This window comes from Schistosoma mansoni, chromosome W (genome assembly GCF_000237925.1).
Source record: "Schistosoma mansoni strain Puerto Rico chromosome W, complete genome".
NCBI lineage: Eukaryota > Metazoa > Platyhelminthes > Trematoda > Strigeidida > Schistosomatidae > Schistosoma > Schistosoma mansoni.
Genome location: NC_031502.1, coordinates 58,946,640 through 58,973,319, shown reverse-complemented (window position 1 = coordinate 58,973,319; position 26,680 = coordinate 58,946,640). Strand labels below are relative to the sequence as shown.

The window sequence follows — 26,680 nt, the reverse complement described above, 5'->3', positions numbered from 1 at the left end:
AACAATAAACTATGTTGTATGATATCGGTTCATGATGAATATGTTGAATATTTTAAAATTGTTACTTAAAAAATTTGATAGTTGAATTCATAAGTCGATTAAAGCTAGACCACCATGAAAAACCTGGAAGCACTGGATAACTGTTTCGTCCCAGTACAGGACTCTTCGACAGTGAGCACACACCTCTCGAAATCCGAACCCAGAATCTATCGATCTCGCACTTCTAAGGAATCCCATACTAGGACGAAACAGACATCCAGTACTTCCAGGTTTTCCATGATGGTCTAGTTTGAATTGACTTATGAATTCAATTATTAAATTACTATAATATCCACAAAACCCCCTGTAACTGAAAAAAAATTGTCAACAGTTAATTAATAATCAATACTTTAAAATGGTAGCCATAGTTATTATTTTTCAGGAATTTATCATTATATTCCTTTTTATTGAAAAAAAAAAGAAAAAATATATAAAAAATTTTTACGATTTATATTGGTTATTTATGTTCTAGTTCTTGACCAAATTTATTTGTTTTACAAATGTACTCTTATAATTAAAAATGGCGCCCACTATTATCATATATATAAGATAAAATACAAATTATTTAATATTTTATAGTTGAAATCATGAGTCAATTGAAGCTAGACCACTATGGAAAACCTGGAAGCACTGGACGGCTATTTCATCCTATTGTTGGACTCCTCAACAGTACACATCCACGATCTGGCCTCGCAGGATTCTATCCCAGGACCTATCAGTCTATCTTCAATTGACTCATGATTTCAACTATAAAATTACTGAAATCTCCCCACCCAAAAAACCCTTTCAGATATTTAATATTTACTATTTTGTACGAAAGTTTTAATAGACAATTAATGATAATTGAATAGTCAAATGTAAATTTTGTTTATTTATGAGTTCTGTACTTTACTGTCGCCCCTATACTTGAATAATTGAATGTTATCTAATGCTAATTGAAATAGATTGATGGGCGTTTAAATTAATAAGGTTGCTTCCAAGTATATTTACATATATACGATAACCCATGGTGACTAAATCCCACTTCATCTGATTACATGAGTAAAAAAAACAATGATCATATGATCATACGGTACTGAATTATTTTCTGAAGTAATCAGTTGCAATATTATCCCAGTTACTCAAATGTAAAATAAAAGTAATGAAGTTGAAATAGGTTCATTTTGTGAAACATTACGGTTGATATTACCCTGGAAGATCCAAAATGATAATCGTAGAATGATATATATAGATCATTTTAACAAATCACTTCCAGAAGCATAGGTTTACAAAATTAATTAAACAATGATGTATTCCAGTGAATTTTGATCAGTAAAAGTTATTTTAAGGTGTATTTGGTTAGTTTGTTTTACTACTATCGTAGTGTATGTTACTTATATTAACAGATATAAGTACCATACAACACCAATCAGAAGTGGAACACCTCGTAACAGAAGATTAAGAAGATCGAATTAGAGAGAATAGGAACGTATACAGAGAGTAATTGTAATACCAACACAAATGAAATTTGTAAGAGACAACTGATGGGAAATGTGTAAATAATGTACCTAATGTATGATTTTCATATTTGACGAAGATACTGCAATTTTACATTAAACAATCAATTGGTTATCCTGCCAAGTCCTCGTTCACTACATTATATTTATATTTATTATTATTTAAACATATAAATATTGGTACAAGAAAGTACCAGATATATATGCGCCACACAAATCTCTTTTGATTTGTGTGAGGGCTGTGATACTGCCCAGGTGCCCAAACTGAAGCAGATGGTTTCCTTAGGGGACCACGCCCGGAGCCTTTGACCGAAAGATCCACAAGGCAGTGGAGGATCGTGAGGAGATGCAGCCCTGTGGTAGCCGGTGACCAACGATTGATTCATACGCCACTTGTTCCCTCAGGATACTGAAGCCCATGTGCATCATTGGTTTGGAATCAGGGTTTTCCAACTTCCCTAGGTGAACTTTATGTGTCCAACATCCCGGTTAAATCGCCGGATATTCGCTTTTCGTCCTCCCAATTTCGTAAACAACAGTAATGCCATGAGAAAGCAGTGAGTAAAACTTCCCTGGCAGAGGCTATATACGCGTGGTCATGTGAGAGCATTTCGAAAGGGAGAGCATACTCTCCCCACTCTCGGCCGTACCAGAACATTTGTGGGGCCACTACATTATAAATAATTTTAGATTAAGTTTGAATGAGTGAACAACAAATTATGGTAAGGAGGTCAGATACTGGTTAGTAAATGAAGTCATGTCAGCTTTTTGTCCTATTAAGGAATATATACGATAGTCAATATTAACTGATGAGAATTCTAAAGAATAAAACAAACGTTTCTCTTTATTTATGAACAGGATAATTCATTCAGCTAACGTTTAATTATCCACCTAGTCAGCTATAAACAAAGTTGAATTTGGCACATGTATTCATCGGTTCAAGTTGCCAGACCACATCAATTGAGTGAGATGAAATTATCAATATAAATGCCTAAATAATATAAATAATCACAATATCAGTAACAGCAGAAAAGATCAAGCTTTGAAAATAGAAATCTAGAAGAAAGAATGAAGTCACCAATTGAGAAGTATGAAATAGGAAAGCAGAACACTGAATACATCTCCTCCATTTTGACCAACTTTGACTCATCACCTAACATCTTCAACCAGTGGTTAAAATCATCATACTGCCCCTTACCAGGTTATCTGAACGTTTAATCGTTTAATAAAATAAATCAAATATCGTTTGGTAACTTTCCTACACGATGGTATAATGGATCATAGCTTCATGTATAACGAGAGCGATACATACTAGTAATAAATCCTGAAGATATTGAAAACAAATTCTTATACATCATTTTGAAAACGAGACTACTTACTTCAAATACATGTCTTTGAATAATTTCAGTAATTATTGAACAATAGTTTGCGAATTGAATTCTTTGAAAACTGACTCATTAAAAGGGAGAAACTACTTCTAGATCATCTTTGTAAGTTCTAGTATGCAACGTTAAAACTAATGAGATCGGTAAGGTCTGAAGTGCAGCTACCTAAGTATAGATATTATTTTACGATAGTAGAATCATATCATCAAATTTAGAAAAGACGAGTCATCAGATTTCAAGTAACTAGACGGGTGATAAAGTACTTGGCACTTAATCCAGTATTTGGTTTGTTGTACACACTACTATGAAGTCCTATCGTTAAATAAAACAATTATCTAGTATACAGTAAAATGTGACATTAGTTCATCAAATCATTGGCTTTTTATCTAAAATATATTGGTAGGTATAGATCATATGGTTGAGGCCCATACGATATCTGTGAACACTAGTAAGTGACTTTGATGACATAAAATCAATCACACTAACGTAAATCCATCCATAATTTATTTCCCCCCCCCCACCTAAATTACAAATTCCGATGTTTTTTCAGACATTTTATCCCCCCTCCCATTACATTCCCTTACGTTTACTCTTACTGTTATTCATCTTTCTCCTACTTCTAATTCATTACCTGCCCCCAAATGCCCTGGTAGGGATGAGAGTCAGGAGAGTCCGCTCTCCCTCTCGAAATGCTCTCACATGGCCACGCGTATATAGCCTCTGACAGGGAAGTCATACTCACTGCCTTACCGCAGTAGAGGTGTTATTTGAGCAATTGAGAGGACGAAAAACAAACATCCAGTGTTTTCACCGGGTCGGTCGAAATAGAGTATTTATCTAGAGGAGCTGAAAAACCCTGATTCCAAACCAATGGTGCATATGGACTCCAGTATCCTAAGGGAACAAATGGCGTATGAACCAATCGTTGGTCACCAGCTACCATGGGACTGCATCTCTTCACGATGCTCCACTGCCTTGTGGATCTTTAGGTCAAAGGCTCGGGGTATGGCCCCCTAAGGAAACCATCTGCCTCAGTTTGGGCATCTGGGCAGTATCAAATCCCTCACACAAATCGAATGAGATTTGTGCGGCGCTTGTATTCCTACGCTTGTATTCGTATATAAACCAAAGGGCAAAAAGAAGAAGAAATGTTCCTTCACTATGGGGAGACAGTACTGCCTCATCACTAGTGGAGGACGACTTTGGCAAAGCTCAAGTATTCTCTAAATACTTTAGCAATGTATACACCATAGAAACACCCTTCTCACCAGTCCATGAAAATCTCTCCACACAAACACTGGACAGCGTGACCATTAAAGAACTCGATGTCTTTGGTCTGCTAGTTAAGCTTGACATAGGTAAATCCACTGGACCCGATGAACTGTATCCTAGGTTACTGAAGGAATTAGCTAACTTTGTTGCGAACCCTTTAAGTGTATGTTTTAATCTATCCGTAACCCAGGGTCGTCTACCAAAAGACTGAAAGAACGCCATAGTAAGTTCTGTCTTCAAAACAGGTACAAAACATAAGCCTGAGAATTACCGACCAATTAGCCTAACTAGTGTGGTTGTTAAAATCTTAGAAAAGATTATTCGGAAGGAGCTGTTAAAGTACCTCGATGAAAACCGGATCCTCTCAGAAAAGCAGCATGGTTTTAGAACAGGTTACTCTTGTCTCACAAACTTATTAGTCGCTCGTGAAAGCTGGTACGCTCTTAAGGACCAAAAGTTACCTTTAGACGTAGCTTACATCGATTTCAGCAAAGCTTTCGACAAAGTTCCGCATAACCGGCTGTTATATAAGCTAAGGAATGTCGGGATTGAAGGCAATCTATTGATGTGGACAAAAGACTTCCTAGTTGGGCGTCAACAAAGAGTAAGGGTGAACTCCAAGTTGTCTAGCTGGGAAACTGTGCTTAGTGGAGTCCCACAGGGTACAGTTTTGGGGCCAGTGTTATTCCTCCTGTACGTAAATGACCTCCCTCGTCTACTATCGTCATCGGTCTTACTCTATGCTGATGATGTCAAGATATAGAGAGCGATACAAAGCAAGGGCGATAGCTTAGAACTTCAAAATGACCTGGAGAGATTATCTGAATGGTCCCAAACCTGGCAATCGCCGATAAACACTTCCAAGTGTATTGTGATGCATATTGGCCACCAGGGTACAGATACATACATGATGAATAACACTGAGTTACCTATTGTCCAGGCACACAATGACTTAGGCGTCATCGTTAGTCAAGACCCAAAGACTACTGCACACTGCCGTGCAATAGCCGCCAAAGGTTTTAGGACTTTATGGTCCATACGCAGGGCTATTGGGCATCTCGACGCTAAAACGTTTCTGACTTTGTATACAGTGTTCGTACGCCCTAAACTTGAGTACTGCATACAAGCAGCTAGCCCCTGCCTAAAAAAAGACAGTGAACTCTTGGAAAGGGTTCAGAGAACAGCAACTGGGCTGATTCCCGGAATAGCGAAGCTCCCGTATGGTACTAGACTGACCAAGCTAAACCTATTCCCGCTGTTATATAGAAGAATCAGAGGCGACTTGATTACAGTTTTCAAATTGCTTAATCACAAGTTTGCACCTGATATGCCCTCATTTTTCTTGTCTTCCAAAACAGAAAATCTACGAGGACACTCCAAAAACGATCACAAGCCCAGAACGAATTACTTGTCAGCTGACTACCGACTTTCCCATCGAATCATCAACGAGTGGAATTCATTACCTCAGCACGTGGTTGAGGCTCCATCCGCCGACTCCTTCAAAAGAAAGTTGGATCAGCTGAGAGACCATCATTGCCAGGACTAACACAGGCCATCAAGCCTCCTGTCCTTTCCAAACTGAAACTGATATGTATCTGGTACTTCTTTGTACCAATATTTATGTGTTTAAATAAATAAATATATAAAATTGATTACCTTATATTAATTTTAATTTTGAAATGACTTCATAATTTGTTCTGATATACAATTATTAAAAATCCCCTATTGAATATGATCCTGGGTTCTCTTATTAGATTTACTTTCTAATATCTATCTTCAAAATTCTCCTCAATCTTTCAACAACCACAACAACAAAATAATCAGTACTACTATATTGCATTAAATTACGAAAAAACGTTGAAAGTGGATAGGACATACATTGAGGAAATCATCAAACTGCATCACGAGGTAATTCCTAACTTTGAATCCGGAAGGGAAGCAAAAAAGTGAAAGGCCAAAGAACATATTACGCCGGGAAATAAAAGCAGATATGAAAAGAATGAATGTGAACTGGAAAGAACTAGAAAGGATTGCCCAGGACAAGGTTGGATAGAGAATGCTGGTGTAAGACCTATGCTCCTCCACGATGTGAGATAACAGGCGTAATTAAGTAAGTAAGTAAGCAACTATATTAAATAATACTTACATTTATTTGCAATAATTTTCTCTTCTGTTGTATTTTCTTTCATTAATTTTTGATCTATTGAATGAGGATAACTTTTTAATGAATCCATTTGTACTGTAGTTAACATTGAATGTAATCCATCAACACTTGTCGTTATGTATAAACTATGTGGTATTAAATCATAATCCATTAAATTTTTTGTTCTATTCATTTCTTCATTAGATTGATTCATTTTAATATTATATCTTTTCTCTAAAGATTTTAGATATTCATCATAGATACGATGTCTTGCATTCAATCGTGTATTATGATCTAATTCTATAATGGATTAAATATAAACAAAGAAATAGAGATAAATAGGTAAACACAAACACATACAAACAAACAAATAGAAGAAATGAATATCAATGATCAAGTGAAGTGATAGTATAAGAGATATGAATAATCAACATATTGAGAATAGGGTGAAGCCTTTCACAATGATACATATTTGTTTATATACAATCATGTATAATAAAGATTGGATGATGAAAATTACCTATGTAAATTAGAATTCATGCTTAGATAGTGTTCTATATGTATGCATATACATATAAAGATATGGGATGAATGATATCAAAGTAAATTATGGTTGACAATCATATCTTAACTAATGAAAATCAAGTTCAGAAGGGGTTTTGTGGAGATTTCAGTATTTTCATAGTTGAAATCATGAGTCAATTGAAGTTAGACTATCATGGAAAACCTGGTTAAGTACTCTGGCGCGAGACTGGTAGGTCCTGGGTTCGAACCTCGTGAGGTGGGATCGTGGATGCGAACTGTTGAGGAATCCCTCTATGGGACGAAACGACCGTTCAGTGCTTCCAGGTTTTCTATGGTGATCTAGCTTCAATTGACTGATGGTTTCAACTATGAGAAAATCAAGTTATTGGCTGATTTATCTCATTACTTTAATTATCTTTAAATTGTCATAAGTACTTCCTTAATTACTTACGCCTGTTACCCCTTGTAGAGGAACAGAGGTCACTCAACAATATTCGCCATCCAACCCTTCCCTGGGCAATCCTTTCCAGTTCTCTCCAATTGTTATTCATCCTTCTCATGTTTGTTTCCAATTCTCCACGTAGTATGTGTATTCATACACCTTCCTATTTTTTATTTTCCTTCGCCATTCCAGGTAGTAAGCGCTTGCCTTGTGATGCAGTCTGGTGATTTCCAAAATGTATGTCCTATTCAATTCCACCGTCTTTTCCTAATTTCCTCTTCAGCTGGAAGTTGGTTTGTCCTCTCCTACAGAAGGCTGTTGCTGATAGTATCCGGACAATGGATGTTTAGTATCTTGCGTGGACAACTATTTATAAATACTTATACCATTTTGATGATGGTTATAGTAGTTTTAGAAGTTTCAGCTCCGTGTAGTAGAACTAACTGTCTTGACGTTCGTATTGAAGATTGTGACTTTGATATTAGTTGATAGACAGTTGTTTTGAGTTGCATATATTCTTCAATTGTAGAAATGCTGCCCTTTCTTTGTCAATCTTTTAAAATATTTCTTTTCAATACAATCACTAATGAGCAGTTATTTCCATTATTTTCTGAAGTTTCAGATAGGAACTAAATAGATGTCTGGTGTCACTTAACTTCTACCAGTTTTCCTATAAATTTCATTATAATTACTTTGAGCATCACCTATTAAATTAGTGTAGACAAAGTCAATTTTCCTTACTAATTGTCCACCAAAAAGTACTATTGACAACCACTTTAATTCACTATTAAAGTCTTGGATGGACTAAAGAAAGTTAGTGATTGGAGCCAACCGGAAGAAATCTTTTAACTTTAGACTTTTGCTAATCGTCTACTGTCAGTCAGTTATTTGAGCAGTTCTCATCATTAAATTGTTTGAGTAACGACCGATTTCCTGTCAAACTAACATATTTACACTAACTGAACGCTAAATAGTGACAAATAGTATGTTTGTTCGATCGTCGATACTGGTCAAATTCTATCGATGTAATGCAACAATCAGTCAAACTGACTCAACATTGCGTGAACTAATTCCATCCATCCAATCACTCCGTCAGATCCCTCATACAATTCCTAGATCAGATTAAGGACATTCAAATCAACAACGACGAACTGGTGATACCCTTCTATGTAACAGCCTTATATATTTCAATTGAACCAATCTTAGCAAAGGAAACTCTATCCCTGCTTCTCACCAACGACACAAATCTCGCAAAGTACAGGAACCTTAGAAGTCGAAGTTTACTAGAACTCATCTATTTATGCTTAACAACATGTTTTCAATTCAGCAACAAAATCTACGAACAAACGAAAGAACACCGATAGGATCACCAATATCAGGACTCATCGCAGAAGCAGTGATGCAGAGACTGGAAGCCTCGACCTTATCAGTGATCAAGTTAAAAATTTGGATTCGTTATGTGGACGACACATTCGTCATCATCAAAAAAATGAACCGGAAAACACCTACAATCTGATCAACAACGTCTTCGATGACATCAAGTTCACAATGGAACAGGAATCAAACAACAATCTTGGATATATCAATCATCGTAACCGACACAAGAAAACTGGAGAATCAAGTATATCAGAAGCTGATTCATACATACAAAATTCTCAACTACAGTATCTACAATGCAGCTGTGTGCAAACTCTGTTCAAGAGGCCCAGGACACTATGTAACACACGTGCAGCGCGGAAAAATGAAGAAAAATACCTGAAGACTATCTTTCAAAAGAACGGCTATCCAATCAACTTCACCAAAAAATACCAACCAAACACATTAGCAGTAACAAAATTGAGTACAGAAACCAACAAACAGAACATCCTACCATACATAGAAGGCATATCAGAAACTACAGCAAGATTGTTGAAGCCTTTTGGAATAAGTATAGCACACAAACCAACTAAAGTACTTCAATCGATCCTATGCAAACCAGCGGACGAAGTGACAAAAGAAGAAAAACAGAACGTCATGTACAAAATAAAGTGTGCCTAGTGAGAAAAACACTACATCGGATAAAGTGGACCCCTATTCCACCTTCACCTACAAGAATACCAATTAGCGGTCAAACGACACGACGTATCCTCGCTTGTATCAATACATATGGACAACTTTGGACACACATTCGACTGGGAAAATGTTGAGGTCTTGGATAGAGGCAATTCTAAAAACGTCAGAGAATTTTTAGAAGCTTAGCACTCAAATCAATCAGCAATCAATAAACACATTGAAATCCATCCAATCTATCAACCAATCAGAAAAATTATGGACAAATATAGGACCAAAAAGCAAATCAACGGAAGATACAACCAAAATAAAGAAGTAAACAATAACAGGTTTAAGGTCAACAATAACCAATCAAGATCGAGGTCTAAATGACAAAATGTGGACCATATGTGAAGAAATTCGAACACTTCAATTCTACTTGAAATCTGTACTGATGGTGTCATTCAGAGGAACGACGAAAGCTCCAAGACCAAACCATCCAGCTCAGAGGACAAAACTCCATCAAAAAGTACACTGCGTTTTGGTGTTAAATGATTGGAATGAATCGATGCAAAGCGCTGGATATAGGTTTAAAACAACACATACACAGTCCATGTAATAAACAAGTGGATATATTGGATCTGGATCGAAAACAATTCAATCACAGCAGTACGAATAAGACAAATATGTAATTGGCTTCTGTTCAAATATCAATCAGTGTAAATAAGTAACATTAATCAAGATATTAGTTCAAGTTCCCTTACTTTATTTAGAAGAAATAGTCAATTTCTTTCTAAATGATACTATTATTAATACCAATCAGTGATAGATTGAATTATTTTTAGAGTTATCCCATGAGAAGAATGCATTAAATATGCATCCTACGTACCTCTGAATGTATACTTAAACTTGGTCTTCAAATTTGAGAATAATCAATAAAAGAAGTTCAATATTAAATGTGTTATATCTAGAGCCTTGATTCTTACTATGCCGCGTACTACTAGACTACTTGAACGATAGAACCCGCAACGTCACAAGAGAGAATACAGAAGACTAGTAAGTAGGAACTTTTATTCCCCGAAACAGTGTCAAAATATAGTACAAAAATCTCATGTATTTATAGTTTTTGACTGAGAGTAAATCATCATTTCAGACAACCAATAGGCACATAGGGGTCATTCTTATCCATCCAATGGGGAAGCTACACGTCGACATTCTAGAATATTCCCCTAGCAGTGATTGGATGGAATGTCTGCGGCTCTTTCTGGGCTTCTTGAGGCTTCCTAGAGTTTACCAACATGCCGTCCTTACAAAATGAGCTCATCACTATGATTGAGCACCAATAAACAGATATTAATCTTAAACATATTAATCCCATTTCACTAATCTTTGATTACTTCGTACATAAATAATAATCTTGATATAATAATTATTGAATACTTATAACCCACCAATGATCTTCCCCACCAAACACTATGGTGAGTCTACAATTTATGGACAAACCAATCAGACTTAGCATAACACATTATCCATTTGTCTAAATAGCGTTTTGACATTTTAGTTAAATCTAACTCCTAACCCTAACAATCAAATGTAAGTCATAATCTCTATTCTTTTCATTACTTTATAACGCTCATTTAGCCCCAGTAAGTAGGTGGACATTCTCAAGGTCACTTTGGCGTCGCTCAAAAGTCGTCTCATCTCTGATACATAAATCGCAATAACTATAATGAAATTTATCTACGTCATTTACATAATAGTGAATATTCTGATTTAGGTTTGTCATTACGTAATCGTATCCAGTCGTTGATATCAATACTGGTTAGTATTACTTGAAGATAGAAAAAAACATTTAGAACTGGTTGTCACCGCAACTGAAAATATGAAGTAATTATTTTGTTACAAATAATTATTTCTGTAAAATTCACAGATTGGAATAAACTTGATTCTTACAATCAACCAAGTATCCAATTGAAAAAAATGTACAAAACAGTCACAAGATTTCTGCTGATATTCCCTTCTAACCTCTAAATATTAGGTGAAAATTTTATAAACAAGTTTTGTCGCTCGAGATCTGACTCCAAGTAGATCGTATGAATGACTGTTATTGAATGAATGCTGTCGAAATGTATATATCATCAATCCTCGTATAAAATGATCGACTTAACTCATGTTAGTGAATAACGGAATTAAATAAATCAAATACGAGAATAGATGTTTGAATACATATGTGTTGTACACTTGTTGATAGATTGAAGAAAGGAAGCGAAGAGAAGAGAGCGAGGTGAAATAACGTGCAGTGGAGAGGGCATGTGAGCTAACTCTATTTAATCAAGCGTTATTCAATAATTATAGTCACACAAAATAAGCTACGGACATGTGATGAGTTGTATAAGAAGTGCACACACATACGCTTACATAAAACCAGTCAATGTTGATAAGTGAATAATTAACAAGGTCAAAATGTGACTCAAGGAGAACGAGTAAATCGACTTGTCCTTAACCTAGGATAAGTTATGTGGCCTTAACATAGTAACCAACACTAAACAAGTGAATTAATATCGGCTATTTACATAAATAATTTTCTTTTCTAATGAGGAGACAATTATGACTTTTATAACTGAGTGGTACATTGTAAGCAAAGATGGATAGTGGTTAGCAGTGGAATCCAGGGCTCGCGTTTCGTCCTATTTGGGACTCGTCAGCTGGATGTACCTGCATCTCAGAGTTGGTGTTCACTCTGGAACTCGAATCCAGTACCGTTCGCGTTATCCACTCAGCTACTGAGTTCTGAATGAATTCCTAGAAAATTCTCAGTTAAGATTGATTAATAATAACTATCGTTTAACCTGATTATTTAATATGCCAAATCCTTTAATGGTATTTCAATGACAGTAAACTCATTAGAACTGTCAAGATAGTTGGACAGTGAAAGTGACAATTATTGTGTTTGTGATAAGTTCCCTAATTTATGATTGTTTTAAAAATGTTTGCTTCACAACTACTTGTAAACAACGTATATTATCTCAAAGACTTTATTTACAAGTCTCCTGACACTAGACTTATGCCCCCAAATGCCCTGGTACGGCAGAGAGTCAGGAGAGTCCGCTCTCCCACTCCAAATGCTCTCACATGGCCACGCGTATATAGCATCTGCCAGGCAAGTACTACTCACTCTCTTCTCGTGGTGGGGGAGTTGTTTACGAAAAGCGAATGTCCGGTGCTTTAAACGGGTTGGTGGACACGGCGCGTCCACCTAGGGGAGTTGGAAAGCCCTGATTCCAAACCAATGGTGCACATGGGCTCAAGTATCCTGGGGGAACAAATGTCGTATGAATCAATCGTTGGTCACCGGCTACTATGTGATTGCATCTCCTCACAATGCTCCACTGTCTTGTGGATCAGACCTTTAGGTCGAAGGCTCCGAGTATGGCCTCCTAAGAAAACCACCTGCTTCAGTTTGGGCATCCGGGCAGTATCACAGCCCTCACACAAATCGAATGAGATTTGTGTTGAGCATATGTATCTGGTACCCTTTTGTACCAATATTTATGTGTTTAAATAAATAATAAAATAATAAAATAAAATCAAAACAATAAAATATTTGTTTTATTCGTTAGATACTCTCCCTTTATATTTTAAATGAAATAAGATCAATAAAATTTCATTTTATCTGATGATCACTTCGGTTACAATGACTGTTAAATATTGATTAGTGTCACGAAAAAACCTGAACAAATTACACTACTTGTTACTAGGTGACGCAAATGTATAAGTTATGCAACAGAATTGCATATAAGCATATACATATATCTATATTTACAGAGAACAACTCTCTGAATTGCAGCTTAAACATGTGACTTGTGAACTATTGAATTTATAAATTTAATTTTTAAAAAACAAAACGTTTGTTTTTGTTAATTTTTCGGGAATATTATAATAATTTTATAGAGTTGAGATCATGAGTTAATTGAAGTTAGACTACCATCGGAAACCTGGAAGCACTGGAAGGCCGTTTCGTTTTATTATGGGACTCCTCAGCAGTGCGAATCCATTATCCCGCCTCGTGAGCAAGATTCAAACCCAGGACCTACCAGTCTCGTGCCAGAGCACTAAGCCGACAGACCACTAAGCCGGTATCCGACAGTGTTAGTGTCTAACTTCAACCGATCCACGAAATTGAGCAACCCCTTCTGAAAAATTATAATAAATTAAAACTGTTTATTCTAATCATACGTAAAGATTTTGTTCAACTTGTGATTTAGGACTATACCGAGCCAGTCCACACAAGATGCACATATACCAACAAGAGACTGATCAGTTGCTGTCCTTCACAACAATGGGAAGGTATAAGCAGATAGCTATCAGGACTCAGTAGCCAAATGGATAACGAGATGATATTTGAAACAAACGGTACTGGGTTCGAGTCCCAGAGTGAACATCAGCTCTGAGATACAGGTACATCCAGTTAACGAGTCCCAAATAGGATGAGACGCTCATCCTTCATTCCACCACTAGTCACCATCCATCAACTTGAGAATTGTTTAGATTATGGACTTTTAAGTGTTTCTTAAACTTCAATGATTCTCTAACTTTTATATAGTCATGAATGCATATTTCTGAACCGTAAACTAAGTTGATTAATGCTTCTTGTATGTTAATAGTGATGTAAAGTACTTTAAAAAATAACAACTGTAGTTGCCTCCTTTCTATCGATCATAATTTTTTGACACATCAATAAGAGCCTACTTATTATAACAACTGGAAATAACTGGAAACGATTTCCCAGGACAGAGTTGGATGAAGAATGCTGGTGGGCGGCCTATACTCCTCCACGACGTGGGGTAACAGGCGTAAGTAAGTAAGTATTATTATAAGGAAAATTATGATTTAAAATTTCACTCTAATTCATATCTTATAAGATTATAGTGCTAAATAGAGATCTAGTATGTAAAATTACTCTTGAAGTTGTTGAATTATTTACATATCATCATGTTATGTCATCAATATCGATCCAAAAAAGAAGAGAGTTGGATCTAATCACTAATTTACTACATAACTTACAATTCTATTCATACACCTATTTGTCATTTTGACAATTCATTCTACTTTTCATTTATAACAATGACATGAATATAATTTGAATGTAAATAATTGACATTTCGTTTTGAATAACAAAATCTCAAAGAGATTTGTTTATTCTACTTAAATTAATTGTGTTTGATTGAGATCATGAATCGGTTCATATTAGGCCACTATTGAAAACCTGGAAGCATTGAAATCGTGCTTGGTCTTAGTATGGGACTTCGTAACAGTGCGCATCCACGATCCCTCTCGTGAGATTCGAACTCAGGGCCTTCAGTCTTGTGCACACTTCTGAAGAGCCCAGTAATAGGATGAAATGGCCGTTCAGTGCTTCCAGATCTTCAATGGTGATCTGATATCAACTAGTTCATGATCTCAATCAAAATAGTAATAATCTTCACAACCCTATACTGATAAAACTAATTAAATAAATTAATCAAAGGATTTTAAAAATAAATTAATATCGTCGATAAAAGTATACTATACTAATGACCTTGAGCGAACTATCAGCCAATCAGGAAATACTGCCTACTTATGAAACAATTAACAATGGAAAGTAATATAACTATAGTGGAATTGTAGTTTTGTTGTAATAAACAACCCCTTGTATGTTAAATTACTCATTTTTATAAAGAAAAAAATGATTAATTTTATATACATGGGATTGGGTCAAGGTTAAGTTTGATTTATAACCCTTATAAGGTTTTCGTCACCAAATGATATCAGTTATAATGTGAAAGGGTTGCGTTTAGAATAACCTGGAGTTCCGAGTTAGGTCTACAAATAAGGGTTAGGATTTTCATCATTAACTAATATTAGCTCTTATGTAATGCTTCACCAAATCTTCTATTTATAAAATTAGGAAAGTAAAGGTAAAGGTATAGAAGAAGAGTCAGAAAAAGAGAATATTATCTTATTTCAACAGACACTCTTGAGTACACATCAAATCACACCATAGAAATTTGCTTTAGGAGCAGGTATGGTTTCTAATTTAATTTAAATATCGCATTGAATATACTTTTTGGCCCCTTAATAGATATTTTTATTGATTCCAGGCATTTTAAAATTCAAATATTGGTACTTTTCACATAGGTAATAATACGACATAAGTTACTTATCATTGCCCTACAAAGTTCGCGTGAAATACATGAGGAGTTATCTTAATTTTATTTGACTGACTCAAGGCCATCAGTAGATTATACTTTCACTTTTTTTAAAGTTCTTAAAGCTAATTAGATTCTGTCGAACATATTTCTAATTAGATCATTAGATTAAATGGCTCGACATTACTGTACATTTATTTTCTATCAATGAAAGCTACGGTTCCTATCAATTTATGTATACGTGTTGCGAATGACTATTAATCATGAAGAAACATAAGCTAAAAGCCTCTCTGTAACCATTCAAGGTTCATTGTGTTGAATCGAATAGATTTGACAACTTTATACATAAAAAATGGACATTTAAGAAAAGAACTATCATAAGAAACAAATGGTCAATAAAAGAACATTGGCACCCGGTTTAAACATCTGATCCACCTGTTTTTTTAACTGTGTAAATAATATGGTAGATTCATTGACTTTCGATGTGTTTTAACTACATAAATAAGTGTTGTGGAATTTGTCACGAATTGATCTCGATTATCTTACTGTTGAAAACTAGGGAACATTGAGTGGTTATTTCGTTCTAGCATTGATAGACTCGGTAGTAAGTAACCCCAACTCTACTGAAGAAATAAACCAAGATATTCAGATCTCGTAATGAACGCTTGATCTGTAGAACTGTTGAGTTAGTGTTCAATGGTGCAATTACTTTGATGATCATCATGTTACATCACAAATTGTACGTTCACAAACTAATTATTATACAGTAGATAGTCTACTCTTATTGGGCTATTTTGTTTTTCTGTTGAGGAGTCCCACAAAAGGACGAAATGGCCGTCCAGTGCTCCCAGGTTTTCCATGGTGGTCTAGCTTCACTTGACTGATGATTTCAACTATAAAATTACTAAAATCTCCAAACAAAAAACCCATTCTGATAATAATCATATGCTCACTAGTTACTGGCTCCACGAGATATCTCCTGGAGTTCTAGTGAGAAGTAGTGACCAGTGGAGTTCAACCGGGTCTGTTGTGAGATAGTAACTCATTGAAGACAATGGTGAACGGTTGCTCAATTTCCTGGATTAATTGAAGTTGGACAGTAACACCGTTACATGCCGACTGAGTGGTCTACAGGTTAGGCGCTCACGCACGAGACTGATAGGTCCTGGGTTGGAATCTCACGAGGCAAGGTCGTGGATGCGCACTGCTAAGGAGTCCCACGAAACGGCCATCCAATGCTTCCAGGTTTCCCATGGTTTTCTAGCTTCAATTGACTCATGATTTCAACTATAAAATTGCCATAATCTCCACATAAAAAACCCTTCTGATTTTGTTTATTCCTTAAATTTTTGTAGACATTATATGTATTTCATTCAAAATGTTTATACATGATCGTTAAATGTAATATTGCTAAATTAGCCACGTTTTTCTACAACTTATCAGTCTCTTGATTGTTGTTATAGGAACTTTCTAGAATTTCCAGCGGCACAGTGCATTCATTTTACATAAAATATGTAAGCTAAACTAACCAACTATTTATAATTTCTCTTTTGTTTAACTAAAAATAATCAACTCTTCATAAGTTGCGTAATACTATTGTGAAAAGTGAATTACGTCATGAAGTTCTTTGTAATATACCAAGATGGTCAATAATAAGAACATATATTTCCCTCATAAAAACGTAGTTACATAATCATTACAACAGTAATCAATATTGATCACCACCTATGTCCTATTTTAATAAAAACTAGTCTATACTACTTAAAACAGCATAGTAAAATGATAGAACAAGCTAATTTCTTTCATCACGATTATTTTTAGCTTACTAATTATTCAACTTAGCATTTTCCTGATAAATTTTGATCACCCTGATTTTAGTTATTCAGGTCATAAGTAACATAATTATCAGATCTATTATAATTGTATCATTCTACTAACTAATGTTCATTTAAGTAGCATGTTATTTTGCAGATAATTTACTATCACTTCAATTGACTCACGCTTTCAACTATCAATAATTAATGTTTGGTTGATACAAAAACAATGCGAATTCAGAAATTCACTTGTTATTATTTGTTAGAATCTTCCCATTGATGTTTAGAACTGTGATTGATCAGTCTTTTACTGGCATATGAGCATACTGTGAGGATTGCCTCGATATTACCTTAATTCACAAACATTATAAACAATGATGGATAGTAGCTAGCAGTGGAATCCAGGATGAGCATCTCGCCCTATTTGGGACTCGTCAATTGGATGTACCTGCATCCCAGAGTGGATGTTCACTCAGGGACTCGAATCCAGTACTGTTCGCTTCAAACTGTGAGCATTGCCCCGATATAGCCTTAATTCACAAGCAGGTACATCCAGCCGACGAGTCCCGAATAGGACGAAACCGATGTCATGGATTCCAGTACTAGCCACTATCCATCTTTGTTTGTAATTCGAATTCCTGTTGTTTCAAATTTATTCCTAATGTATCTATTCATAGTATGTGGTAAATCTATGTAAATGATGATTTAAGCACTGAAAAATATTTCAGTTGATTGTGTATTTTCCCTATTGGTTGAAACCTTTAATGTGCAATTCTAATTAAATTATCTGTGGAGAAATTGAGAAGGTAAACGAAAAAAGCTGTTAAACGGACCAACGTTTCCACATTTTAGGCGAGCCAATCACAGCGTAGAATATTCATTGTTATATCCCGTGGAGAATTATGAAGGGTAACTTTGAGAACTGTTTATGGACCAATATGATATGTATATTTCTTATTGTATAATTGTTAAGTAACTAAACTATTCGTATTTGTGTTTCTCTTATCATAAGCTTTATTTTGACCTATAGACTATTATTATACGATCTACCATTCTTGAGTTATCCCTAGTCCATTAATTACTGTTCCCTCTATTCACAGCCACATTCGGCTAAATCTTGTACACATGTTATTTTCTATTTTATGGTACGATGTGGTCTGTCTGCTTGGTATATAAACCCAGTATGCAGAGGGTGTTATTGGTGTTCTGGACTGAACTGGCTGGTCTAGGCATAAAGCAGGACTGATAAGTACTCAAGACTGTCCATACGGCTTTTGTGTATCATAGCTCTGATCGATAATTCTCTCCTCTCTCATTGGCGGGGATCAGCACGTTCATATATTAACTGGGCACTCATCAAACAAAATCCTCCGTGTTACAATGATCTGAATAGTTGATCATTTCAATGATGTAACAGTAATTTATGAAATGAATATCGATATGGATCCAATTATATAGTAGAATGTCCGAGGTTAAATTGTATCTCTGCTAGGCTTGAAATCCGTATCATCGATCTTAAGTACATTCATGATACAGTACTGTATATAAGAACTAGGTTAATGAAAAACAACTATTGACTGTTCTTTTCTCTTCAATAATTCACTGAATAAGGTCAACCAATAATTGTTCAGGTTATTGACTTTTATTCTTTTCATTATACTTTCTATAAAAAAAATACCTCTTAAATATCTTTTTTTAAAGGCGACACCTTAATGTCAATGATACATTTATTAACTACCTACATCCGACTTCCTATAAGTTAATGGAAAGGTTGAATATTTTTTTTGTAATTGCGAAGGTACAAATACACACACTATATCTCCATGTAAATTTTACCATGAATTGTATATCAGAAATGTAGTACATTTTAGATTGGGAAAGTTTATCATATCACCAATTATGTATTTCCTAAATCTATCTATCTATTTGTTAAGTAATAAGATAGGTCCAAGAAACGCCCATTTATATCCATTTCTTAGTATTTCATTTCTATTATCAACTATGTTTAGGAAACAAAACTTTAAAAGTTTGTTACTAACTTAAATGATTGTGTAAATTAAACTTACCCTCTCTCTCTCTCTCTCTACATATATATTAATGACTCATTTTGATTCACTATTCTGGTAAAATATCCTCTTTGTTTAATAAAAGGAACAAAAATAAATCTACATATATCATAATAACATTCTCATACATTGTATTGAACAATGAACAATCTGTATAAAGTGGTTAACAGGACTTGTAGTGCCGCGATTCGTTAATCGTTTACTTCGACAACCATTATAATTCTAATCTTAACGGTGAGTAAAATCAGAAGACGAAGGATAGCAGCAACTACAGTTTATTGTCGAATAACTCAGGTCAGAAAGCTAACAACACCTGAGCGAATATCAACGAGCGAGTGAGCGGCAAGCGAGAGAGCGAATGGACAGGCGAATAAGTGAATGAAGCGAACGAGGAGCAAGCGAGCGAATGGCAAACAATTACATAGGCAATTTATAGTCAAATTTAATAAGGGCACAGCAAACCAAAACAAAGGCTGATAATAGTATATGCGTGCGTACACATATGGGGAGGAGTAGAGTCATCGAATGATATTTAAGCAGTCAACATTTCGGATAGAGTGTCATGTGCTCTAGTGGTATAGCAGTGCAAAGAATATGCAAATTGTTACTATCCAAATGACGATGTCTGTTAAGTAAGTTAATAAAAAGGGCTTAACCAAAATTGACTAGAATCGAAATTGATTATAGGATGGTTGCTATAGTCTCAATAGCTAAGTGGATAACGTGATGGTGTTTGAAACGAACGGTACTGCATTCGAGTCCTTGAGTGAACATCAACTCTGAGATGCAGATACATCCAGTTGACAAGTCCCAAATAGGACGAGATGCCCATCCTGCATTCCACTACTGGCTATTATCCATTATTGCTTATAATGCTTGCGAATTAAGATAATATCGAGGCAATACGCATAGTATGCACATATGCCAATAAGAGACTGATCAATTGCAGTCCTAAACGTTAATGGGAAAATTTTAACAAACAATACTAAGTGAGTTTAAACTTTACAAGCATAAGTACAAGAAAGTGGCTATCAGGACTCAGTATCTAAGTGGATAACGCGATCGCGTTTGGAGCGAACAGTACTGGATTCGAGTCTCAGAGTGAACATCAACTCTGAAATGCAGGTACATCTAGTTGATGAGTCCCAAATAGGACGAGATGCCCATCCTGGATTCCATTGTTAGCCATTATCCATCATTGCTTATCATGAATGTGAATTAAGGTAATATCGAGGCAATCCGCATAGTATGCACATATGCCAATAAGAGACTGATCAATTGCAGTCCTAAACGTTAATGGGAAAATTTTAACAAACAATACTAAGTGAGTTTAAACTTTACAAGCATAAGTACAAGAAAGTGGCTATCAGGACTCAGTATCTAAGTGGATAACGCGATCGCGTTGGAGCGAACAGTACTGGATTCGAGTCTCAGAGTGAACATCAACTCTGAAATGCAGGTACATCTAGTTGATGATTCCCAAATACGACGAGATGCCCTTCCTGGATTCCATTGTTAGCCATTATCCATCATTGCTTATCATGAATGTGAATTAAGGTAATATCGAGGCATTCCGCATAGTATGCACATATGCCAATAAGAGACTAATCAATTGCATTCCTAAACGTTAATGGGAAAATTTTAACCAACAATACTAAGTGAGTTTAAACTTTACAAGCATAAGTACAAGAAAGTGGCTATCAGGACTCAGTATCTAAGTGGATAACGCGATCGCGTTTGGAGCGAACAGTACTGGATTCGAGTCTCAGAGTGAACATCAACTCTGAAATGCAGGTACATCTAGTTGATGAGTCCCAAATAGGACGAGATGCCCATCCTGGATTCCATTGTTAGCCATTATCCATCATTGCTTATCATGAATGTGAATTAAGGTAATATCGAGGCAATCCGCATAGTATGCACATATGCCAATAAGAGACTGATCAATTGCAGTCATTTTATTAAACAATCGGAACTCAAATACTAAGCTGTGTGAAGGCGAATAATCAATCTACAATCTATCAGTTAATATACCAGAATGATAATTTCTCTTTTGTGGATAGATGAAGACATTATTTGTGTAATGCAACCTTGTAAAATGATATAGAATGAATACAAATTAAGTAGACACTTTCAATGTTGTTTTGTTTCCTAAGTCACGTAGTTTAATACCAAAGTGTTTATTGTCCTCGTAAACAATCATCTTTGTAAACAACATCAGTGCCTATCACAACTTATAAGTGATTTTTCTATAATTCTCATGTTTTCATGAGCTAGGAGTTGAGAATTTTATCTAGAATAATAACAATCGCTTTTCAATTAATCCACCTAGGCCAAAAAACAAAACGATAGGCGGGGACAAACAAATGCATTTGCGTACAAAACTAGAGAATCTCTTAGTAAAATCTGAGATCCATTAAGTAAATTCTTCATTTGCAAAATGTCAACCAAGTATCTCAGACTTGATTGTTTCTTCGCTTCCATAGCAATCATTCTCTGTTCTCATTCTATTTTCTTCGATCTTCTTAACTTTCTGCCCCCAGGCATTTCAATTTCGATTGATGATATATACTACTTATATCTGTTGACATCAGTAGCACACGCCACAAATTCGTTCGATTATTAAAATTTTAAAAAGAAAATATTAAGTATTTACTTGGGATATTTTGTTTCTTACAAATGACCATTGAAATTTTATGATTCTAACACAGAGGTTTATTCAAGCTTTCACTCTTTCTTATTCTCTTAACAGTGTCAAGTAATTGTAAGCAAAGATGGATAGTGGCTAGCAGAGGAATCCAAGATGCGCGTTTCGTCCTATTTGGGACTCGTCAGCTAGATGTACCTGCATCTCAGAGTTGATATTTACTCTGGGACTCAAACCCAGTACCTTTCGCTTCAAACGCCATCGCGTTATACACTCAGCAAGTAAGTAATTTAAAGTAAAACAAAGATTACCAGAACTATGTGATATATTAGCGCAGTACATTCCCAACAATCTGATCAAAAATACACTTGTTAAGAACATCTATATATAAAAATAAAAGGTCAACTAGACTGGAAATAGGAGTAAGAGGAAACAAGGATAATAATAATAATAACAATGTGAAAACAATTCGAAACCTAATCACTCCAGCCAATAAACTAATATCACCAGGGTAGGTTTTAGATGAGAACAAACCGCTTTTGAATACATAAAGAGGTTTGAATTTTCGTATGGCTGAGGCTTCAATAAGCCTTAGTATACGCCCTTTTACATTTTATACAACACCACAAAAGCAAGGTCAAGATCAATCTTATGACCTGTTTCGACTATATGTTTGGCAATAGAGGATGATGGATGGGTCATTTGTTTCTATTTGTTTCTGCAAACATTTTGGTACATGTTCACACACCCTAATTTCGAGATCACGATTGCTCCTCCTTATTTATGTGTGACCACACACATTTAAATTGGTAAACATAGTGGGATATGACGCGATCATTTTTCATGTCTTTTAAGTTTTCGATGAAGCATGAACCTTGTTCATTCCTTCATAATGACTTTTGCTGTTTAATGCCTCTTGTTAATGACTGATTTAAGCCTTTATTTCAATAAAATGCTATTTGGATCAGCTCTAAATGATCAGATTGTTCGAAATGTATTGCTCTAATATATCACATAGTTCTGATAATCTTCTGATAGTCTTCTTATTACACTATCGTAATATGAAGTAGTTAGTCCCTTTGATAAATTTAAACTAGGTCTGTTGGGAGATATCAACTCACTGAAGGTATTGGTGAATGGTTGCTCAATTTCGTGGATTGATTGAAGTTAGACATTAACACCGTTGGATGCCGGCCAGCTCAGTGGTCTATCGGTTAAATGCTCGTGCGCGAGACTGACAGATCCTGGGTTCAAATCTCGCGAGGCGGGATGGTGGATGCGCACTGTTGAGGAGTCCCACAATAGGACGAAACGGTCGTCCAGTGCTTCCAGGTTTCCCATGGTTGTCTAGCTTCAATTGACTTATGATCCCAAGTATATAAAATTACTAACATCTCCACAAAACCCCCCTCTGATAAACTTAAATGATACAATAAAAATATAAAGGTTCTTGTTAGACGATTTATGTTGTATACTTCCTACTTCTGATTCAGGTTTATGTGAATAATTATAAAATGTCAAACTTGTGAGAAAATATCATCACATTTAATTATTTTCGTCTGTAAACAGATTGTATAGATGTCATGCGATGGTTTGATATATTGGTTTATTGACAGTATAAACTAAGGGTGTTGAAAAATAAATGTCAAACGTATGAGGGTATTTACACTAGATAACTTGAGTGAATGGATAGTTACAATGGATTATAGTAATCAAGCTATTCACACACATACACACTAGACCTCTCAAATATATAAATACTATGGGTTTTAGTGTACTATCATTGATATGTACTATCACAGTTATGCTGAACCAACTTTGAGAAAATGTTTCCCAGTCAATATTGATTGAGATCTGTCTATGAGATTCTCAGATCTCAGCAATTAAGAAGTTCTTAACTATAAAGGATTTAGAACAGAGTAACCCCTCAAGTAATCTTACCCAATTCAATAAAAAGAACTCAAATTGAAGTGTTCTAAGCTTTTAAGACTATAACTATATTGGCAAAAGATATTTCACTTACCCTGATTATCGGCATCCAATGTTACACCATCACTAACTGATGGTGTAATAAATTGTTCTGTCAAATTTTCACTTATATCAGGTGATGAATGAGCATTTGTTAATATTTGTAATTGATCTCCATGCTCATATTCATTATTCATTAAATACTGGTTAAATATATGTACTGTTGCTAGATTATCATCTATTTGATCCTTAGGTACATCTTCAAATGTTCTAAATCTACATTTAACAGAGTATTTTTCAGGTAGATTATCCATATTACTAGTATTATTATTCATATTACTGAAATAGTTTAAAGGACTAGTATTTCTGTACAATTTCCAACTTTTCATTCTATTTAATAATAATTCTTGACGTATAAATGATTGATCAATTGATGGTGTCCAACTTTCTATTGTTGTTGTATCATCAGTTCTTGGAGATTTATGATCATGATCATTATTATTTGAAATAGTTGATAATTGATCCAATACTAAAAGATTTGATACAGGCTTAACATTTTCATTTAATTCAATCGATTTTAATGAATCCCATTCAGTATAATTCAAATGTTTAGTACAATGTTGGTCATCATGACAAAGATGATCATGTTGATTTGATGATGAAGAATACTGTGAAGTATAATATAAATCTTTATTGGAATAATGAAAATTGACCATATTTTAGTTCAATAGACTTGAACATTAAAAATGTCCATTCCATACTATCTATCTTTCTCTATGTATACAACCCAATTATTTTCCTATCATTACATTGATGATTGTAATAATGAATTACTTCATTACTTCGTTTTTTTTTGTTTATTTGAGTAGTATCATCTTCCAACATTATTTAAACCAATAAATAGTCAACTATTGACTTAGGGAATTCTATTTGATTTTTCTTATGATTGGTTAATGTTAGAATTACTCAAATAATATTATTAGACAAGAGTTATATATAGATATATACATACATGGCATTACACAACTACATATTTTGAGTAGTATTGTGAACTAGTATATGATGGGTATTCTTGTTTAGATTATACAAACCTTAAGTCAAACGTTAATATTTCTATGAGGCTTTAGATACGTTGGAGATTAGGCGTTTACTTATTTTTATTCCTAATATGATTAACGTAAGAGTATTAGTCAATTCTTATAGGTATAAGTAAAGTAACTAAGGTAGTAAGTAAGTGAGTTTATATGCGTATGTGTATAGGTTCTCATATATAAAAGGACACACCCGTAATATCCCATCAACAGTTTTATCATTTTACACTATGGTATTATTTGTCATCCATAAGTTAAAAATAAAAAAAGACAAAAGGAAATAAAAGGTCCTGTTCATATATTTCGTTTAGAGACTAACGAAACTTTCAACCACAACTTTCAATGGATGAAAGAAAGAAACTTCTAAACTGAGGATCAACAAAATGACTAGCAGATAAAAGTGTTTTTTTATTCTTAGAGGAGTGAAAATTAATAGAATGGATGCATCAACAACTTGTTACTACATTTGATTGCCGAAGCTAATGATTGATGTAATTGATAAGGTAAGATAAGTATTCATTTGTACTGTTGTTATATCCCGTGGAAAATTACGAATGGTAACTTTGGGAACTATCTATGGACCAATATGATATATATATATATTTCTTGTTGTATAATTGTTAAGTAACTAACCCAATCGTATTCGTATTCCTCTTATTATAAGCTTTATTTTGACCTATAGACTATTATTATACGATTTACCATTCTTGAGTTATCCCCAGTATATTGATTACTGTTCCCTCTATTCACAGCCACTTTTCGCTTAATCTTGTACAAATGTTATTTCCTGTTTTATGGTACAATGTGGTCTGTTTGATTGGTATATAAATCCAGTATGTTTGAAATATAATGATTCACATTGCAGAGGCTGTTATTGGTGTTCTGGACTTAACTGCTTGGGCCACTATGATAATTAGAAGTATTTGAATTGTAGTATAAACTAGTAATCCCCGGAATAACGCAATGTAATCAAGAAGTATTAGATAAGCCCGAACGAATGTATTGTATTTGGAATTCAAAATTACAACAGTCATCAATACGAAGAAGTCATTGATTTATTTAAACATCACATCCGCCACAGCTCGAATTGGAGTGTAAGTGTCTGTAATCGATTGCTCGTCTTCTTAAGTTCATCTTACATCTGTCCGACGGTGTATTGGATGTAGACTCTGTATTATCTAGAATGCACTCATTAGTATTAGAATTAACAACCGAAATTGGAACAGACTCACCTGGGTTCTGGAATTGTATACAATCAGCATGCCGGCTTTGTAGTGAAACCATTGATATTTAGAATTTGCATCATGGACTTTCCAACAATATCCTCCCCCACGAAATAATGTTGGGTCCTTACTTCGCAATGTTTTAGCCAATATGACGTTCCCAATTTGCATTATCTTCTCAAATCTTACGCATCGACTACTGCATGTGAGTATTTGGGAATAAACACTGATATATGATTTGAGGTATTCCATCATGTGACTTTGACTTGAATAAAAATCATGATACATATACTTTTTGTTATTCATATTAGAATATACAGATGGATATGCATTGATATATGTAATTAACACAT

At 34.8% G+C, this 26,680-nt stretch overlaps 1 protein-coding gene across 1 annotated transcript in view; it reads right to left on the bottom strand.

Annotated features, from left to right (window-relative positions):
- Nucleotides 1-24,898, bottom strand: part of Smp_163740 (spectrin-like nuclear envelope protein) — a gene marked incomplete at both ends in the record, with an annotated part of 103,058 nt that extends 78,160 nt beyond the window's left edge. The window contains 3 exons of the mRNA XM_018790327.1: nucleotides 6,411-6,635; nucleotides 24,069-24,681; nucleotides 24,848-24,898. Of these exons, the coding sequence (XP_018655682.1) occupies nucleotides 6,411-6,635; nucleotides 24,069-24,681; nucleotides 24,848-24,898 (889 nt within the window). The remainder of the gene's footprint in view (nucleotides 1-6,410; nucleotides 6,636-24,068; nucleotides 24,682-24,847) is intronic.
- Between the last annotated feature and the right edge of the window lie 1,782 nt (nucleotides 24,899-26,680).